Source organism: Miniopterus schreibersii, assembly GCF_964146895.1.
Source record: "Miniopterus schreibersii genome assembly, chromosome: 3".
NCBI lineage: Eukaryota > Metazoa > Chordata > Mammalia > Chiroptera > Miniopteridae > Miniopterus > Miniopterus schreibersii.
In genome coordinates, this window is record NC_138103.1 from 82537182 (window position 1) to 82557831 (window position 20650).

At 36.1% G+C, this 20650-nt stretch overlaps 1 protein-coding gene across 1 annotated transcript in view; it reads left to right on the top strand.

The window, feature by feature from the left end:
- Nucleotides 1–20650, top strand: part of MARCHF6 (membrane associated ring-CH-type finger 6) — a 62605-nt gene that overhangs the window by 27705 nt on the left and 14250 nt on the right. The window contains exons 8-20 of the mRNA XM_081131375.1: nucleotides 1338–1399; nucleotides 2249–2281; nucleotides 4458–4509; nucleotides 8067–8125; nucleotides 9352–9432; nucleotides 9685–9753; nucleotides 9833–9907; nucleotides 10738–10872; nucleotides 13272–13391; nucleotides 14112–14212; nucleotides 15480–15617; nucleotides 17418–17622; nucleotides 19329–19398. Coding sequence (XP_080987501.1) covers nucleotides 1338–1399; nucleotides 2249–2281; nucleotides 4458–4509; nucleotides 8067–8125; nucleotides 9352–9432; nucleotides 9685–9753; nucleotides 9833–9907; nucleotides 10738–10872; nucleotides 13272–13391; nucleotides 14112–14212; nucleotides 15480–15617; nucleotides 17418–17622; nucleotides 19329–19398 — 1200 coding nt within the window. The remainder of the gene's footprint in view (nucleotides 1–1337; nucleotides 1400–2248; nucleotides 2282–4457; nucleotides 4510–8066; nucleotides 8126–9351; nucleotides 9433–9684; nucleotides 9754–9832; nucleotides 9908–10737; nucleotides 10873–13271; nucleotides 13392–14111; nucleotides 14213–15479; nucleotides 15618–17417; nucleotides 17623–19328; nucleotides 19399–20650) is intronic.

Below are 20650 nucleotides of genomic sequence, written 5' to 3' on the forward strand. Positions count from 1 at the left end.
TAGAATCCAGGAGATCGAGGTTTGATTCCTGGTCAGGGCACATGCCTGGGTTGCGGGCTCGATCCCCAGTTGGGGGCGTGCAGGAGGCAGCTGACCAATGATGACTCGCTCATCATTGATGTTTCAACACTCTCTCTCCTTTCCTCTCTCTGAGATCAATAAAGATACATACCCCCCCCCCAAAAAAAAACCCACATCAATTTGTTGTTCCACTTATTTATGCATTTGTTGGTTGCTTCTTGTATGTGCACTGACAGGGAATTGAACCCACAACCTTGGTGTATCCGGACAATGCTCTAACCAACCTGAGCTACCCAGTCAGGGCTTGATTTCTCCCTTTCTACCATTGTAACTACAATGTAAAAGATGATCTGAGACTGGGCCTCCCAATCAGCTGTCAGTAGCTCAGTGCCTCCTTTACTCTCTTCCCATCTCAGAGTTTTCCTGTTAGGCACTGCACTGTATCTAGGTCAACTTGACATTGCTAATATCGGAGTATATCCTGTGTGCCAGGCACTCACACACCAGGGCTTTGCCTTCATGGAGGTTCTGGTCTAAGTGAAGAATACTCAAGTGAGCAAATTTATCGTTACACATTGTGATAAACATTGTGCAGGTTGCTCTGAGGATGCTGTTGGGGACTTATTTGAACAAGATGCCCCCCGTAGCTCAGAATAAGTGCTATTTGAGCTATGACCTGAAGGATGAGAAGTGAGTTGTGTAATGGGGCCTTGCCAGGGAGAGGCAAGTATCTGTTCAAAGACTCTGAGAATGAAGCCTACTGCTATCTTAGTGCTAGCCACCATTTCTATCTCAGTCTAATGTATTAGCTTCTAACTGGTCTTCCTTCTTTTATTCTTGCTCCACATAGTATTTGGATTGCTCTCCTGCTTTTAAAAACCTTTCAGTGGTTTTTCCATGATACTGAAGAACAAAATAAAATTCAGGCTTCACATTCCTTTTGTATGATCTAATTCCTGTCTGCCTTTCATACTATATCTTCTACCTCTTCCTCACCCAGAGAATTCTAGTCCCCTGCCTTCCTTACTTTCCTCAGTTCCATTGGAGTCATCCTTCAGAGCTGTTGAATTTCTTTCACATAACCCTATTTCTTTCTTTTCTAGTACTACCACATACTAGAACCACTTTATTTATTTTATATGTTATATTTATGTATATATACTTATTGCCTAACAAGCAAATGCTTGTATAGAAAAATTTTAAATGTGGTCTAGCTTCTCAACAACAGCTTACAAAACACCGAATTAAGAGGGTACATTTTATTATTTATAGTTCAAGTTATGTCAGTAATCTTTAAACTACAATTTTATTTCCAGACGACATGAACTGGAATGCTTTAGAATGGGACAGAGCTGCAGAAGAGCTTACATGGGAAAGAGTGAGTAAGCCTTCATTCATTAAGCATCAGTGTTTTAATTCTAAAGTACATTTTAAAATTGAGCATATTTAGATGTACACACTAATTTTGTACTTACATTTGATGAAAACTTTAATAGAACTTTATTTTTAGACAAAATTAAGTGATGTTTGTGTTGAAAAAATATATATATATTTTTAAATTTTGTATGTTTTTACTTATTTCAGAGAGAGGAAGGGAGAGGGAGAGAGAGCTAGAAACAGTAATGATGAGAGAGTCATCAAGCGGCTGCCTTCCGCATGCCCCCTACTGGGGATCCAGCCTGCAACCCGGGTTCTTGCCCTGACCAGGAATTGAAACCAAGATCTCCTGGTTCGTACTTCGATGCTTAACTGCTTAGCCACACCTGGCCCTGCATGTATTGAAAATATTTTAAAAATGGTGAAGTTCTTCTGATAACTGTTTTTCTATCTTCTGGCGTTTAAAACAAATTGCGCTCTATTTAGGGAATGTTTAACCTGAAATTGTGGACTTTCAAAAAATGAAGTAACAATTTAAGTATTATTCTGTTGCTCCAGTTGACAATATAGTGGTATCATGAAGTCTTGACTGACTCCATAGCTAATGTAAGAATGAAGCCCAAGATGGAATTTCTTTTTACTTTCAAACCATGATTTGGAATAAAAGGAGAGCCAAAATATAAAACTCCCATAAACAGGAGTTTTTTACTCTGAAAATGATAGGCTATATGGGAAAGTAGTGGGTAAGGATTATGTTTAAAGATATTGAAAGGAAAATGAGCCTTTTTAATAAATAGAATTTAAAAATCCTGTTTTATCTTGAATTAATGCATATTATTATTCATTTTAGATGCTAGGCCTTGATGGATCACTAGTTTTTCTAGTAAGTAAAGCTAATATGTTTTTAATTGAATTATTTGTCTTAGTGATTCAGTGTTTTCAGATTTACAGTATGTGCTGACTTTTTACTAAAGATCAAATGTCCTTTGATTTTTGATTAGTTGATATGTTGAAGTAAGTTTGTTATATGTATTGAAAATATTGGCAAAACATAAAGGTAATACTATTTAAAGAGAAATTATTAAATACTAGATTTTTAGGAAAGAAAAGGAAATACAAAATTAATAGTAGCTAAGAAGTTAGTCTTTTAAAGTTATACCTTGTGATGTTTAAATACCTGAATTGGTGAAAATAGAGCAGCTTTGTAATGTTCACAGTGATAGCCCTAGCCTCATCATAGGTTTCTATTTTTTGCTGAATCCCACCTATCTTTACCTTATTAGTAAAGAGTACCGCTCAAAGGTGAGGAACAATTCTTCAAAGAACCTGTTCTTTAAAGGAGAAATGATACTATTTTAAGATTCTATAATATAAAATCACTTGCCATTTGAGATTTTAAATGGCTTTGGGTATTAAGAAAACTTTGGCTGCAGGTAGAAGAAACCCTAGTGACCAAGACAATAACATAAGTCCAAAGAAGGATGAGCTTGAGGAGGGCTTGATCCAGAGGCCCCCCCAACAGTGTCATCAAAGACTCAGATAAGTCCCGTCCGTCTCCTCCACTGTCCACAGTGTTGGCTTCTTCCTTAGGATGGCTCCAGATGGGAGCCAGAATAGGAAATTGAGGTCAGTAGTTATACTTAGGAATGTATCTGGTGGTAATTCACAGATTAGTGAGAAAGTGATGTTACCGAGCTTCTAATCAAAGTTTGATCACAGTCAGTATAGAAGGTATTATTTGGCTACATACTCATTTATATCTCTTACCTCATCAGTCCCTCATAGATGAGTGACAGAAGTCATTGAGTCAGTGGTGGTAACTCAAATGCATTCTAATTATTGGGAAAAACTCTTTATAGGATGACTTAATTCATGAAAAGATATTTTTAGTATCTATCATGTGCCAGCTAATGTGATAGTTACTGGGAGGTTCAGAGATGAATGAAATAGGATCCCTGTTCTCAAAGATGCTTTATAGTTAGTAGAGAGAAATGAACATGTGAGTAAGGAACTTTAGAGGCATACTATCTGGTAAAGACTCAATGACAGAAGGTGTGCATAGGACACAAGAGGTACAGAAGGGGCCTTGGTTAGATATTTCTTAGTGGAGTTTTTGAGCAGGGAATTTTTAAAGAAGATAATTTAGAGGTTGAGGCACAAAAGATATTGGAGGTAAGGACAAACAATTTGGGAGCCTGTAAGGCAGAGAAGCTGAAAAAATTCAAGTGATAGGAGGTGGTATGGTGAGTAGGAAAGTAGCAGTCATCTCTTAGACAAACTAATCACTCTTTTTCCATTTGGATTGTAGCAGATTGGGGACCTGATCGGATTAATCTTTCTAAGAAGAAAATCATACAATGTTGGCCCTTTTGGAAGAATCATTTAACTCGATGGGGGAGGAGGTGGTGGGCCTAGACAAATGGGATTGGTCTTTCTAGTGTCAGCATGGAGCGTGACTGAAGTATTTGTGACATGGCTGGAGGAATAGATGATAGCAGTCACCTTGGAGATGATAATGCATAATTGTGGAAGTGGATCAATGGCCAAATGAGAATGAGTATTCTGGGGCATGAACAAAGATAGCCAGTACACCATAGGGAGACAAGGGACCACACAAGATAAAGTGACCTTGCAGAAGACATGAGAACAAAATGGACACTGAAAGAAGCACTGTGCATTTTTACATTAAAATGTTGGGAATTAATGTAGTTTTCAAATTTTTCTCTATTTGGAATTTTTCAGTGTCATTTGATTTAATGCAATCTGGCAGTCATTTATGAGAATCTGTGTAGTTTGGGGTGAATTATTAATTTCTGAAGAGGAAATGTTTACGGATTAACTTTGATTTTTTTTTCCCCTCCACATAACATTATGAACGAGTTTTATTAGGTTTATTTTTATGAGCTATCTAATGAAAAATTTAAAGTTGTACATAATTTTTTGAAATGAAATCTCAATTATAGAGTGAGAATTTCAGTCTTCTAATTAAATAAGTGGAGTAGTCTAAGCATATATCAAATAGGAATTAAATATGTTTTATTAATATTCTTTTCCTTTAGGAACATGTCTTCTGGGTGGTGTCTTTAAATACACTGTTCATTCTTGTTTTTGGTAAGTGGTGTTTATGCTTTTGTTTATTATGGTAGTTTAGTTTTCTAGGAACCTTCTTATATAGGTTTTTGTTTTGTTTTTAAACAGGAATATATGGAACAGTTTTAGATAGTAATCCTGTATAGTAATCCGGTACAGATACCTTCTTTCCTAAGCAACAGTGACTTCAGTAACCTGTAGTTACCTACCACCTCTGCTTTTGTTGGGCATTTCTGTCTCTTTGTGGAAGCTGATTTTAGATTGACTTGAGAATATACAGTATTCCATCTCTGGAATTAACTTTTTGCTGATTATCTGTGTGCTCTTCCCTATGGTAGAAAGATCTCGTTGCCATCTGTCAAAATCCTGACCAAGGCCTTACCAGAGACCCTGGCTTGGGAACTGTCATGAGAAATGGATGTAGGCTTTAGGGAAGACAGTGATCCTTTCCCAAGTTTGAATTCCCCTTAGAACCAGATTCCAGTAAATGCAAAGTCACTTCCAGACACTTTCACAACTACAGCTGTGAGATTTCTGTGACAACACACACAAGTCCCTCCCTTTGGAAGTAATTAGAGAAAGGAAGGCAGAGTTGAGGAGGTGCAGTTGACAGGTTTTTCTGCCTTGGGAAAGATAATGTAAACTGAATCAAGAAAACCAAGACCTTAGAATTCAATTCCTGCATCTCTCAAGGGAGAGAAGGTGGAGTTTGATAAAATCAGGTTATTGTTGGGCTGGGCTATGATTTGGATCTCTTATAGAGACCTTAGGCTACAGATCTCTCCATAGGGATGATCTTTGAGAAATTCCTTCCTTTAATGCTTGTGAGTTACCCTTAGTTCTACTGAGGAGGGAAGGGTAGATTTCCCAATGTTCTTCCACTGAATTCCAAGTTATTGCTCTGTGTTGTGGACTACTTTGTAACCTAGAAAGCAGTTGTCTTCAACAGGAAGGAAGCCATGTGGTCAAAAAGACACTGAATATGGCCTTGGCCGGTATGGCTCAGTTGGTTGGGCATCATCCCGTACACTGAAAGGTTGCCCCCGATTTGTTTCCGTCAGGGCACATGCCCGGATTGTGGGCTCAGTCCCCAGTAGGGGGCCTGCAGGAAGCAGCCGAATGATGTTTTGCTCTCACATCAATGTCTCTCTCCCTCTCCCTTCCTCTCTCTGAAAAAAAAATCAATAAAAAAAAGACTGAATATGTAGATTGAGGATGAGACAAAAATTAATTTCTGAATATTTTTGGTAAAGAGCAAAAGAAAATTACAGGTAACTTGTTGACATGAAATATCTTGTAAAAAAGATGACACAAATTAGCAGGAAGCCCATTTTTTGTTATTTCCCCTTGCATATGGGGGTGAAAATTTGCAGATTAGTCTGCATTTATTTTTCATATGTAAAATTATTGATATGTAGAGTGTGAAACTGTATTGATTTTTACCAAGTTTTATTTGAGAGAAAAAATTATATGTAGAGCCTTTGCTCTTGCAAGAAAAGCTTAATGCTAAATTAATGTTCGAAGGAACAAGTCACCTTTAAAACGTGAATTTACTTATATAAAGGAAATATTATCTAAGTAGTTTTCTAATCCAATCTCCTAACTTATATAAGCTTATGAAAAAAATTTGTCTTAGTAAACTTACATACATTAACTTAGGATCCCTTGAAATGAAACAAGAAGTTTTTTTTCTTTCTAAGAAATATTATTTTCCTTTTAGATGAATATGGTCATTGGAATTAAGCACACATGCTTCTTTACTACTTGGGTTGCTCTACTGCAGTTTTTCTCTGGCATTTTTTTACTCTTGTGGTCATGTAATTTGCAGAAATACAACATTATAGCACTGCTGTCTCTAGTAGAAGGGATTCTGAGAAACTGACCTTAATTTCAGGATACCTATATAGTAGTTGCTGCAGAATAGGATAGAAATTGATTGTTACAACTGATGCTCAGGTTAGTATTTACATATAAAAATAGAGTTGAAACTTGAAAGTTTGCCTTCCCTAGCGACCTCAGAGTTGGGTATGAGAATTAGGAAAAAAATCTGTGCTGCTTTTTTTATCATTTAAAAATTTCTTGTGCTTTATAATATACATAATAGATTAGTAAAATATACATTGTGTATTTCTAAATTCTAAATAGATCTTAAACCCATAAATAAATTTCTACCCATAGAATACTTGATCAAAACTGTTTGGCAGCCAGATTCCTGTAGCTTCATTCTCACTTATCTAAATGATTGAGTTCCCCTCCACCCTTCCCTGATCTGTGCTGTTCATTCTTTTGACATAAGTAAAAGATAATCAAATTTTATTATTAAGAACAAATTAAAATTTTATTAACATGGCAAGAAAGGCTTGAGGAAAAGAGACTTTAAAAAGTCTTACTATGAAATACTTAAGGATATTTCTTATTTAACCATAATGTCATTATCACACCTTAGAAAATCACCAGAATTTAATATTTCTTAGTAATCCAACATATTAAAAGTTCCTAGATTGTCTCCTTAAATGCCATTTTATAGTTGGTTGGTTTGAATGAGGATCCAGATAAGGTCCAGACATTACTTTTAGTTGTTAATCCTTTTGATTTAGAATATTCTTCTGTTGGTCCCCCCCTTTTTGCCATTGATTTGTTGAAGAGACTTAGGTCAGCTTTCCTGTAAGTGCCTCACATTCTACTCCCTGATGATGTCTGCTACCTTGCTTCTTTGTCTCCAAGGGCCTGATTAGATTCAGGTTCAATATGTTTGGGACAAATCCTTCACTGGTTGTGCTTTGCCTAGTAATGTGACATATCAGGAGACAGATGATGTCTGGTTCTCCACCTTTCTCGGTTCAGTGATAGCATCTTAAAGTCTCTATTGGTAGGTTTCATTTTTCCCTTAACTGTCAGAAAGTAATGTGTGGGCATTTTAGTATCATGCAAATATCTAGTGTTTCATCAACATTTCGCCTAACGATTTTATTATCCCTTGCTACTTGCCTGAAATAATTTATTTTATTAGGCATTGCAAAATGATTCTTTTCAAATTGTCATTTTTTACACTTACTGGCTGGCTTTTCTATAAAGAACAACTTACTACCAGCTAGAGCTATTTTGTTAACTTGAACTTGTACAGAAGCAGCAGGACAGATGTGCAGTGCTTTCCCTTTAATTATCAGTTCGCAGGGTAAGGAATTGATGAGCTAACTCCTTTCATTGTTGATAAAAGTTTTCTGTGATGTTGCTTTTGATTTTGGCCTACCACTTTTGGAGTATAATGAACTTGTGGATTTGTATGTATTTACTGTGTTTCCATCAGTTTGGGTCATTATTCTTTTTGATGCTCATATCTTTTCTTTGGCCCATGAGACCCTGTTCACAATGGTTTCTGGGTCCTTTTGCCGTTAGCCTATTAGACCTTGATTACTTTGTTGTTGTCTGGTTACAGAGAATGTCCCAAGAAATACATTTTTAGCTCTGGAATGTTCCATTTCTTGAAAAAGCCCTGGTTCCTTTCAGTGGGAGATGGTACTAGGAGTGTTCATTGTTTTGATTTCGAAGTTTTCATTGAGTTTTTTCCTCCCTTTTAGCATTTTGCCCTTACCACATTGGTCATTTCTCCCTTGTTGGTTTGGGATTTGAAGAACATGTGAGTATAATACTTTTACAAACTTATTTTCATTGATTCCCCCACCCCCCAAACTTGATATTTGTTGAGTAATTAATAATGTTGTAAAGAGTTACTTCATTTCTCTATCTGCCTTATACAAAGGAATAGTTATCCAACACCGTCTTACTGTTTTCTTTGAAAACTGACAGTGGTTCAAGTAGTAGATTATGTTGCCAGCTAAGGAAGATAAGTTCTGAAATCCCATGATGCACTATATTCCTTCATGTTGGGTGGGCCAAAGGCATACTATGGGAAAATTTTCTTGCAGGCTGACTTATGACCTGTTTCATTGAACCTTGCGCCCTTCCCTTCCTTTTTGTCAGATGCCCCCTAGTGCATTTAGAAAAGTAACAATATATCAATAGATTTTAAAAAAGGTTAGTTGATCTTGGAATGATGTGCTGTAGTGTTTTCTAAAGAATTTGCTTTAATTTTGACATTTTATCATTGTCAGAGGTGGATGAATATTTGGATGGAAAGCTGCTAGTTTTAGGGGGCGCAGAAAGAATTAATTTTTAAGGAAAAGCTGACATATCTGGATACTCTGTTCAGTTTGTGTATGTGAATCCTGAGAGAGCACATTTTGAAGTGTTCTGAAAGGACAGAGAGTTGTATTTCAATATTTGATACAGCTCTCCAGATTCTTACTAGTTGAATGCCAGAACTTGAAAAGTTAGGATAAATTCTTTGATAAATTTTGACTTTCCAAACTATCCCCACTTGCTGTCTGGAACTCAGGAACCAAAAAGATGGGCATTATTTAAACTCTTGTTCTGTCTGTTGTAAGCTGAGAATGGGACAGATTTGGAAAGCAGTCACTTCTAGTGGTAGGAAATGAGGTGGCTGGGATGCACTGGACAGGTGGAGAGCTTTGTGCTCAGCCTTTAGGAAGTCTACTTTAGAATGGAGCAGAGTACAGACTATTGCATTACAACTTTTTTCTGATTTTTGTAAAATTTAATTCACTCTATTTTGTGTGCTGGAATAAAGTGTTATTCTTTAATTTTTCCTCACCTTTCATAATATATAAGTCATTGGGAGAATCTGGTTTTCAAAGACATCATCCAAAGGGGATTTTATGGTTGTTTTCTAGTTGTAAATTACCTAGATAGTTCACTTCCAGTCTACTTGAATTGTTTAATACATTGTTAAACTGGGGCGGAGGCCATGTGGTGCAATTAAAGTTTATTTTTTCTTATTTCCAGGTTCAAGCATCTCATTTTGAAGGCCTAATCACAACCATAGTTGGGTATATACTTTTAGCAATAACACTGATCATTTGTCATGTATCCTTTAATGCAGCAACTTGGGTGTTTAGTAATATTATTCATACCAAGAGTTGTTCCTATTACTGAGAAAACTTATTTTCTCTCCCCCCTTGTCTTCTAAGTAAAAGTTGTAGGCACTTGTAGTGAGGATAAGGGCAGACAAAATATGAAATAAATTCTGTCTGCTAAGTAAAGTTAAATGTTTCCTAAATTATTATGTGTTCTCTTGCAACTTGAAATGCTCAGTTTTTCCTTGACGAGATGCTGTAGGGCTTGGCAACTCTTGTTAAATTTCATAGGTCTCGTCGCTTGCTGGGAGTCTGCTATATTGTTGTTAAGGTAATTCTTGTTATAAGTTAAAACTGGAAATAATTTCTCCCCATTTGGGTGATATTGATGACCTTTATTTTTGCTTAAGGTCTCTTTGCTAGTGGTGGTAGAAATTGGAGTGTTCCCTCTCATTTGTGGCTGGTGGCTGGATATCTGTTCCCTGGTGAGTTTATTATTCATTATCATACAATCTAATAATTTAAAGGCTTCCGAAAAGACATCTTTAGAATGGGTTTCTTTTAAAGGAAAGTCAGTATTTGATAATTGCTTGCTTTTTTCTGAGAATGTATCTCTGTGGAATCTTAATGTTGCTAATTTTTCATGAGTACCTGATTTTTTTGAGGCTTTGTGCAGATTTCTGATGTCAGAGTATTTTGACTGGAACCTTTCTAATAACCAGTGGAGAATTTTCTTACTGACTTTACTCTCCTAAATTTTACAATAATGCCAAGACATTATATACATCAAAAGAGCAATCTGATAAGAATTTGGTCTTTGTAATAATAAATTCAAGCCTAACCATTTGCTCTAACTAGGACACTCATTTTTTATTATAATCTTTAATGGCTGTCAGTGATAATCATTTTTCTATTTTTCAAAAATATTTTATATGTAGAAAAGCTACCTTTGGTTCTGAGATATCATTCTCTCCCATACCTTTACTATTAAAACTTGTCATGAATGCAGACCTGTAACCAGGAAAAGAAGGTATTATGTTAACCAAAAATGGTTCTTTTTACTTAACAATTGGTTTATCAGAATTGCTGCTTATATTTAAAAATTTAAAGTGACATACACATCTTTGAAATAGTGTCTAACCTTATATCATTTATATTTCTGTGGTGCTATGAAATGGTTTTAAGAGAACTATAATCCTAGAACATCGTAACTTATATGCATAGTGATTTTTATTCACTTTCCAGAAGATGGAGATGTTATTTTTGGCAAATGTAGGTGCTACAACTCTTGTTTACCTGTTCTTTTTTGATTTAGGAAATGTTTGATGCAACTCTGAAAGATCGAGAACTGAGCTTTCAATCAGCTCCAGGTACTACCATGTTTCTGCACTGGCTGGTGGGAATGGTGTACGTGTTCTACTTTGCCTCCTTCATTCTTTTACTGAGAGAGGTAAGTTCTACAGGAAGTTCTGATGTTATACATTCATGAAAAAGACTTTTGTTTAACCATAAGGTGTACCTCAAAGGTTATTACGATTTCCTAATTAAATAATTTTCTCTATTTTATTCTAAAAGGAAATAACTGATATATGAGTTTGGCTTAACTGCTTTAAGCTGTTTTCAGTCATTTGTCTTAAAAATTGACAAGTTTTTGTATTTCTGACTATAATGAGTTACGAGTTTGAAAGATGAGTAGATTGAGGGGAAAAAATTAAGTAAAAGCACTTATTTTACATGTAGCCATCCTCTAATACAAATTCTTGGACTTTTATGTGATCTGAGCCTGTCTTGGACTTGATTCAAGGAAATATAATGCTGGAAATACCCCAAATTTATCGTTTTGCAGGATCAAGTATGTAAAATAGTCTTGAAGCGGCCACCTCAAGCTTAGAATAGAATGAAGGTCCTTTATGATTCCAGTTCACTTGCCAGATGGGTACCTTACTAACCCTGTTTTTGGAATACAGTCTTTACTGATTTGAAGACAGACAGTAGGGTCAATATTTAATTAGTATACATCTCAGGCTCTGTTATTCTGGTGCACTAGGAAGTATAAAACTGGCAAGTGTACTTGATGCTGTGCATCCTTTCCTTCAGTATTACTGCATACTCACTCTGTGTTAGTCACTGTGCCATCTGTTGGGGTAATAATAAGTGAGAAACAAAGACATGATATCACCCCATTCTCCTTGATTTTGCATCCTGGGAAGGAATACAGCCATTGACAAGCCAGCTTACTCCTTTAGAGTGCTTTGAGAGTGGTGATGGAGATGTGCAGGGACCTGAAGGAGCAGGCCAACTAATCCAGTGTTAATGGAATCCAAAAGCACAGAGGCTTAATGCTATTCTTGTACTTCGCCTTTTGAGAGTTTTGAGGAGTTGGGGAGGGGGTTGGAGGCCAACATATTCTTCCGAGTAATAGAGTGTAAGTTCAATAAATTCTGTTTGTAAATTAAGCTTGTATTCTTTCTTTGAGACAAGTGATTGTGACTAAATTAATGTGTTTTTAAAAATTATAATTATACATGACCTGAATTAAGTGATAAAATGTGTATGCTGAATTTTTAAAATTTATGTGGTTTTTTTGTTGATACAGAATCCTAGTATTTGGGAGTTAGATAGACCCTTAGAAGTTATACAGTATAACCCCCTTGTTTAGAAGAGGGAGAAATCGAATTTGGGCAGATAAGATGCTTTATACAGGGTAATTCAGTGAGTTGGCATCACCAGGACTAATACCTAGACTCATCCATTGCCCCATCACCCACAGACTCTTGAGTTGATGATTTCTACTGAGGGGGGGAAAAAGATATAGGTAGTAAAATGAAGATATATACTGAGAAGTTGTAGGGTTTCTTAATTAAAATGTTGTTATAAAATAATTCTCAGGAAGTGTAAGACTGAAATCAGATCTTCTATTTAGGACATTTATAAATTATAACCTAATTCTTTCGCTAGATGATACAATATAGTGACAATTTTCATTTTTATTTATTTATTGATTTTAGAGAGAGAGAGAAACATCAATTTGTTTTTTCACTTATCCATTCATTGGTTGATTCTTACATGTGCCCTGACTGGAGGTCGAACCCCCAACCTTGGCATATTGTGATGATGTTCTAACCAGCAGTTTTCAAAAATTATTTATTTCTGCCTGACTTTCATGGCTCAGTGATTGACCATCAACCTATGAACCAGGAGATCATGGTTCGATTCCCGGTGAGGGCACATGCCCAGGTTGCAGGCTGATCCTCAGTTGGGGGCATGCAGGAGGCAGCCAGTCAGTGACTCTCATCATTGATATTTCTGTCTCTGCCTCTCCCTTCCTTTCTCTGAAATCAATAAAAACATTTAACAAAATATTTCTCATCTAGGAGATTTAGATATGACAAATTGTCCATTAATACATTTATTTTTCATTAACTGATTAAAAGCATCAAAGGATATCAGCTACAGGATAGTTTTCATAAAGATTCTGATTTAGGAACTTACTTTCCCAGGAAAGCTATGTATGAATTTTTTGGGTCCCATAATTAATTAATTAATTAATTATGGTTTCAGAGAGAGGAAGGGAGAGGGGAGAGAGAGAAACATCAATGGTGAGTCATTGATCAACTGCCTCCTGCATGCCCCCTCCTGGGGATCGAGCCTGCAACTTGGGCATGCACCCTGACGGGGAATTGAACCTCGATCTCCTGGATCATAGGTTGATGTTCAACTACTGAGCCATGCCGGCTGGGCGATGCCAAAATAATTTTAAGGTCTTATTTTTCTGTTAATGTTTTAGCTCATATACAGAGCTTTGAAGATGTTGGTGAGTATGTACAGCATTTAAAATACATTTTGCAGGTACTTCGACCTGGTGTCTTGTGGTTTCTAAGGAATTTGAATGATCCAGATTTTAATCCAGTACAAGAAATGATCCATTTGCCCATTTATAGACATCTTCGAAGATTTATTTTGTCAGTGGTAAGCGTATCTTTTTATTGTTTTTGAAGTAAAGTGTGCTACCCTTTAGATGTATTTTTTTTGGTTAGGGGTACTGGTACAGTAGATTTAGTAACTTATGTTTAAGCCTTTGGAACTTAGTTGTTAAGTAGCAGTTTTATTGGTTACTTTGATAAAATAAATAAAATGCATACTGAAACAAAAATGCCTTCTATTACTTCAGCATTATAATTGATTGCCAAATTGTGAGTTTCTGAATTATGATTAATTTGCATTAAACCAATAGAGACTTGTTAATAGCTTCTAAATTAAACTGTTAACAGAGGGTCTCAAAGTTTCTTCTCCACCTAGAAGAAATTACCTAGTTAAATCTAAATTTTTCCAAAATAAAATTCTAAAAGAAATAATGTACCCTTTAGAAACTTCTGTATCTGTTAATATGGGTCATGTCTTAAAATGATTGCAGGTGATTTATTAAGTTGCAGACAATTCTGATCCCTCACTGTGAGGTTCCAGCTCTCTCCTGTTTGAGCCCTTGTGTCCGAGAGAGAGAGAGAGATAAGCCATCTCAGGAATGCATTCTTTACACAGAGTGATACAAGTATAGTGTGTTGAGTGGGAACACTCTGGGCCCTGGATGAGTATAGACTTGTGTTGTGTATTGGTTGAGTATGTTCAGAAGTCAGCCTCTCTCTCACAGGAGTCGTTTACAATGGTGTCATGCCCTTTTTCTTACTGCAGATTGTGTTTGGCTCCATTGTCCTTCTGATGCTTTGGCTTCCTATACGTATAATTAAGAGTCTGCTGCCTAATTTTCTGCCATACAATGTCATGCTCTACAGGTAAGTTTTTGAAATTTGGAAGCTTTACTAATTTAGTTCTGTTAGGGATTTGATATTCAGAGTACATATATTTAAAACATACATTTCTTACAGATATTGGAAATTATCTGAGAGTTAAATTTTGCCATGTTCTGGATCACATAAACATTAGTTGAGCAGTTACGTTTTCCAAAGGAAGACAGACTTTTATTTTTCTGCAAATGAAGTTTGCCTTTGTTTTGCATTGAAATGTTTGCCATACCTAATGATAGTGTGTTAGTAGCATCATCTATATGAAAAGCACATCATAAGGAATATAGTCATAGATGCACATTTAATTATGAATGAAAAATAGGATATAAGGCTTATAGATGGAAAATCCTTTTTGATTTACAAACGGAAGTCACCTGGAAACATAGTCTTTCATCCCTCCTACATCTCCTTTTTCAGTGGTTTGCATTACCCCTTCAGTCATCTAAAGCAGAAATCTGCCAGGCAAATTGTATTTCTTTCTCACTTTTACTTCTAATTAGTCTTTAAATATTGTCAATTTTAATTCTTTAAGACTTTATCTACTCCAACTCCATTTACCACTTACTACTTGAGACCTTCCTCTTGTTCTCTATTTATAATCCATCCTTAACGTTCTTCCCCCCTTTCTCTGTAATCTACATGAAAATATCCTGATCAGGATGAAGAAGGGGAACCACGGCATTTAAGAAGGTGTGTTGAGCCCTGGCTGGTGTGGCTCATTTGGTTGAGCTAGTCCCCTGGTCCAAGAGATCACCAGTTGGATTCTGAGGTCAGGGCACACGCCCAGGTTGTGAGCTCAGTCTTCAGTAGGGGGTGTGTAGGAGGAAGCCAATCAGTGTTTCTCTCTCACATCAATGTTTCTCTCTCTCTTTCTCTCTCCCTCTCTCTCTAAAAAAAAAAAAAAAAATCAATAAAAATATATTTAAAAAAAAGTTGTGTTGAGGAGCAAGGAGTGACCAATCGTGTAACATACTACTAATACAGCAAATGAGGTGAAGACTAAGACCTCACCATCAGATTTAACCACACAAAGGTCATTGGTAACATTTGTAAGGAATGGTTTTGTGGAATTTGAGAGGGGGAAGCCTTGCTGGCCTTTAGAGAGAATGGAGGAGAGGTGATAAAGATAGTGAAGTGGGTTCATTCAACTCTTTAAGGAGTTCTGCTGTCAGCCCTTTACATATTTAATATAATATAGTTTATAATGGAAAATAGAATGCACATTATAAGTTATGGCTCTTTGTATTTGCCTTAGTGATGCTCCGGTGAGTGAACTGTCCCTTGAGCTGCTTCTGCTTCAGGTTGTCCTGCCAGCATTACTTGAACAGGGACACACACGGCAGTGGCTGAAGGGGCTTGTGCGAGCCTGGACTGTTACTGCTGGATACTTGCTGTAAGTATAGGGAGGTGACTCATAGGCATATTATATGTATCAGTGTAAGTAAACTTTCTGAAAAAATATGGCCCATGCCCCACTCAGTAAAAATGAGTTTTTATAAGAGAGAGTTTAGTGATAGCTGCAGGTATATATAATTCTAAAAATTCTTAATTAAATTTTAAAAAAAATCATTATGCATCCTTTTTTGGAGAATGTATACATGTTCTTATCCTCTTATAGAGGTTTGCTGGTGGCCCAGGTTCATTTCATTACACAGGGTAAAAAAATAAAATTCTTTTTAGTGCATTAAAAACAAACCAACATACTCGTATTTTAAAAGTCTTAACCTGAAATGTTAAATATAACCTGTTTTGTTAAATATAATAATAAAGCCTTGTTAAAAATTTAACCAGTATTATTGATAGCCAGACCTCTATGAAAGCTAAAGATTGCTAATGTAAAATATTTTCAAATAGTAGCCAAAGTTGACATACGGTCTGTTGTAAATTACATCCCCTGTGATCTTGGAAAGAAAAAATTATTAACAGAAGTAGTATTTATATAACTGCATTTAGAAAAATAAAACAGTTCTTACAATGTAAGCCTTAAGTTGGCAGAATATTTCCTTTATATTATTCTCTTATTTTAGACTATTTATAAAAGAGAACAAACAAATTGCCAAGTGTCTTTTTGTCAGATCAGTAGTTATTTAATTCCACTCACATTACATGCAAGTTTAAATGAATGCTGTAAAACCTTAAGTCTCTAGCCTGGGTGTGCTTTTCCCCTGAATTCTTCTATTGAGAATTCTTGATGAAAAATATATTGGTAGTTTACCTTAATCTGCTCATTAAATAATGTGTTGGTGTGAGATATCAGGAATGTCTTATGATGATCATGTTTACCATTTCTGCTGTTTGCAGCCATATTCTATTAACAGACAAAACAGTCATTTTGCATATAGTTCACTCTCACCTAGTTTAGTCCATGATGTATGTACTTGTGAGAGCATATCCAGATGCTGTGTTCTCTATTTAAAACAGTATTGTCCAGTCAGAAATGTGTGACCCTTCATTTATGCATATTGAATATATGTAATGCAGTGCTAGCCCAATATTTTCAATAAAGGAATTTATGCATTAAAAAAATATATAAGCTCTTCTCAGATTTGTTTTTTCGGTCATTTATTTAGTCAGCATGTTGTATTTTTTTCAAGCTTTATATGTTATATACTTTTTTAAAAGCCGAATCTTTGCAATTTAAACCATCCCCCCCCCCCAGAAAATACATGGCATTCTGTAGATACCTTAATGTGACATGTGTTTGGCTGTGCTATGCTTTTCTGTTTGCCCTATGCCTTGCCCTGAGCTGCCTCCTCCCAACTCATTTTTGCCTTAAATGATCTCTGGATTGGAGGTTTTAGTTGAGATACATGTCATGGCAGACACAGTAGCCATCTATAGAGAGGAAAAAAAGTAGTTTTTTTCCTTAAGATCTTCACATAGAGTATCTTGTACATTGTAGTTTTTTTTTCTTTTTCCAGTTACTGATTTCTTCTCAGATACTGGCTGAAGAAAAGAGAAAATAAATGGAATTTATGGGATATTCTGTATGTTAATTAACATTAAATTTAGAAAGGTTTAATTTAAAGTGGGCACCAACATTTAGAGTAAATTGAGGTAATAGTACCATATACAGATTCTATTTGTACATTTTCTACCCTAAATAATAATTAGTATTAAGAAAGTAAATCTCATGCTTGCTGTTTACTCTGATGCTGAAGTGAGAATTTTCACTGATGTAATTTTTACATAGGGATCTTCATTCCTATTTATTGGGCGACCAGGAAGAAAATGAGAACAGTGCAAACCAACAAGTTAACAATAACCAGCATGCTCGAAATAACAACGCTATTCCTGTGGTGGGGGAAGGCCTGCATGCAGCCCACCAAGCCATACTCCAGCAGGGAGGGCCTGTTGGCTTTCAGCCTTATCGCCGGCCTTTAAATTTTCCACTCAGGGTAGGTACTGTACAGACAACCGAAAGTCAAGGTTTTTCAAATTTTATCAAGAAATTTTGATGCTGTTTTTGTTGCTGTTAGCATGTAGTCCTCTGTGTAAATGTCTTACAGTGTCCTGATAAGAACTCATGTTTTATTCCTCTCATTCTGCAACATGTTAATGTCAGGTAAGTTTATCAAATGTTAGAGATAGATCATAGAGTTGGGATTCCATGCACTGTTGCTCCAGCCTGTTTGAAAGGAATGATTAAAAGACTCTAGAGTAAGTAAGAAATTAACATTATTGATAGGTTTCAACTATGTATCAGGAACTGGAGTGGGCAGGTTAATGTTTTTCTCTCATTTAATTCTGGTCCAAATACTTAAAGACTTGAGTGGTAATCTCAGTTTACGTCTGATGAAACTGAAGACCAGATTGGTTAAGAAAAAAAACGTTTGGTCCGAGTGAGACATTCCCCACAAACCACCAAAAGTGTTCTTGACAAAGGTCCCCAATGTTATTAAATCCTATGGTCAGGCTTGGGTCCTTATCTCACTTGCTATATTAGTAGCATGTTATATGATTAGTCATTCCTTGTTCCACAAAGTAATTTTTTGGAAGGTGTTCAGGAATCTTCATGGAGGTAATGCCTGACCTAAGTCTTCAAAGCTAGGAGGCCAGACAGAGAGAAAGATGTAAAGGAGGAAGGGCATTTCAGGTAGGTGTCAGGACAAGAGGCAGGAGAGACTTGGTAGGTTTGAAGCTACAGGGAATTATATGTGTTTAGAGGTATGTAGGCAAGTGGTGAGAGATGGGGGGAGCCAGGAGAGATAAGAGGGAGCTGGGAGAGATGAGGCTCTTGGATTGGCAAAAAGTACTTTCTGGCCTAGATCAGAGAGAGAATTATTAATGGGTTTCTCAAGCAGTGAAATCTGACCAAGCCTCACAGCCTCCTCTTGGAGCATTCTCACCTGTCCTTTTCAGTCTTCCCACCAGAGCTCTGCCTAATGGGCTTGTGAAGGCTTGTCTGGTAGAAGGCAAGCTGTAGTCACTATCTTTCTGCTCAGGGAGCTGTGTACCATTTTTATCTTCTTAGTACAGAAACCAGTAGCTGTACGGAGCTATTTACATTTAAATCTAATTAAAAGTGAATACAGTTTTTAAATATAATTTTATTTGTCAACCATACTTCCATAAAGCTGAAAAAAGAAAAAAAAATTTTTTTGTAGGCAACACACACACACACTAAATACAACTTAAAATTCCGTTACTCGTGCCCATTGACCCCATGTCAAGTGCTCAGTGGCCACGCTCCTTTGTTGGGCAGCACACTACTTTTAAGAGAGAAACTTTCCCATCATGAATAGTTGTTTTTGAGAATTTGATTTTATAAAAGTGAATATTTTAACTTTTAATTAACAGCGAGGGAAAATTCAAGCTGATTATATTTTGTTTTTGTGCTCTCTGATAAAAAAAATATATTTACCTGTTACTTGTTGATGTATCTGATTGTGTGAAAATGGACATTCATTTTCCTTTTGGCTGAAATTATAGGTAATTTTATCTAAAATAAAAATTTCTGTATAAAATGGAAGGAATCCTAAAAATACCAATTGAGATCATTTTTTTTTTTTACTGGGAGAATTGTGTTGATTCTTTGAAGGGTATCATAAAATGCATGGAGCTCATATGAACCATTTATGCACTCTCATGTTTTGCCTTGCAGATATTTTTGTTGATTGTCTTCATGTGCATAACCTTACTGATTGCCAGCCTCATCTGCCTTACTCTACCAGGTATGAGCTTATCCTAGCTCTCCACTAATGAGGTCATGAAAAGGTGCTATGTTTTAAAAGGGCATATCTTGCTGAGATGTGACCATCAGATATAAAGTTAAAATAGTTTTCCCTTCATTTCTGATTGAATATGGGATATTCATCTATTTAGGGTTCTCCATCTCATTGAACTCCTCTGTATTGGAGTAGAGGGGGACAAGGTCAGGATATAATTTGTGATTCATTTTTGGGGGTAAAGTACTTGTGGCCATTCCGTTTTCATGGACATTGTCTTATTATATGGATGTTCAAAAAGTCATCTGTGTGGCTTAAGTAATTTTTTCAAGCCACTCTTTAGATGTTAATTTATGTTTGCTCTCATCATGTAATTATCTTTTCAGTCCACTGCATGCTCTTGCTAGAGACCTTCATGAAGCCAGACTGTTTCCTTTTTATCATCTGGTATTCACAAATACTCACCTTTAAATTTCAGTTAAACATAATTTCTTTATCGTACAAGCAGCTGTGTATGAATATAGTAGTTTGTCATCTCCAGAGGTCAAGGGTAAATGAGGGTGGAGCCCAAAGCCAGTGATAAAGTAGCAGGAACAGCTTGCTGCCCCTACCCTCCCAGTTAGTGTTTATAGAGAGCCAGAAAATTCTTAATTATACTGATATGTGTTAGCCACTGAAATAATTGTTAAGTGGAAGATAATTTGGGGCTCTTATAAAGCATATAAATTTATGCTGAGTTAGTAGTGTCTTGATTATAATACCAATCAGTATAATTTTATAAATCAAATTTGTATTAATAAGTACTTGAGCCCTGACCAGTTTGGTTCAGTGGTTAGAGCATCGGCCCCAGGGTTGAAGGGTCTCAGGTTCGATTCCAGTCAGGTGCATGTACCTTGGTTGCAGGCTCCATCCCTGGCCCCAGTTGGGGTGCATGTGGGAGGCAGCCAACTGATGTGTCTCTCTCACATCGATGCTTCTCTCTTTCTTCCACTCTCTGAAAAGCAGTGGGGGAAAAAAAAGTCCTTGGGTGAAGATTTAAAAAAAAAAAGTTTTCCCATGAGGACTAAGGCCATGAAGGAGCAATTAGGAAATTTTAATTTCAAGAGAGGTTTCTAAATATATATATATATTTTCTAATCTGTAGGAATTGTGATTTACCTTAAACTGGTAAAAATAAAGATTTTTCTTTTACTATTTCTGTACAATAATTTTCGACTTGAGAACTTTGCTCTTAAGCTCACTACTCATTACAGCTGTT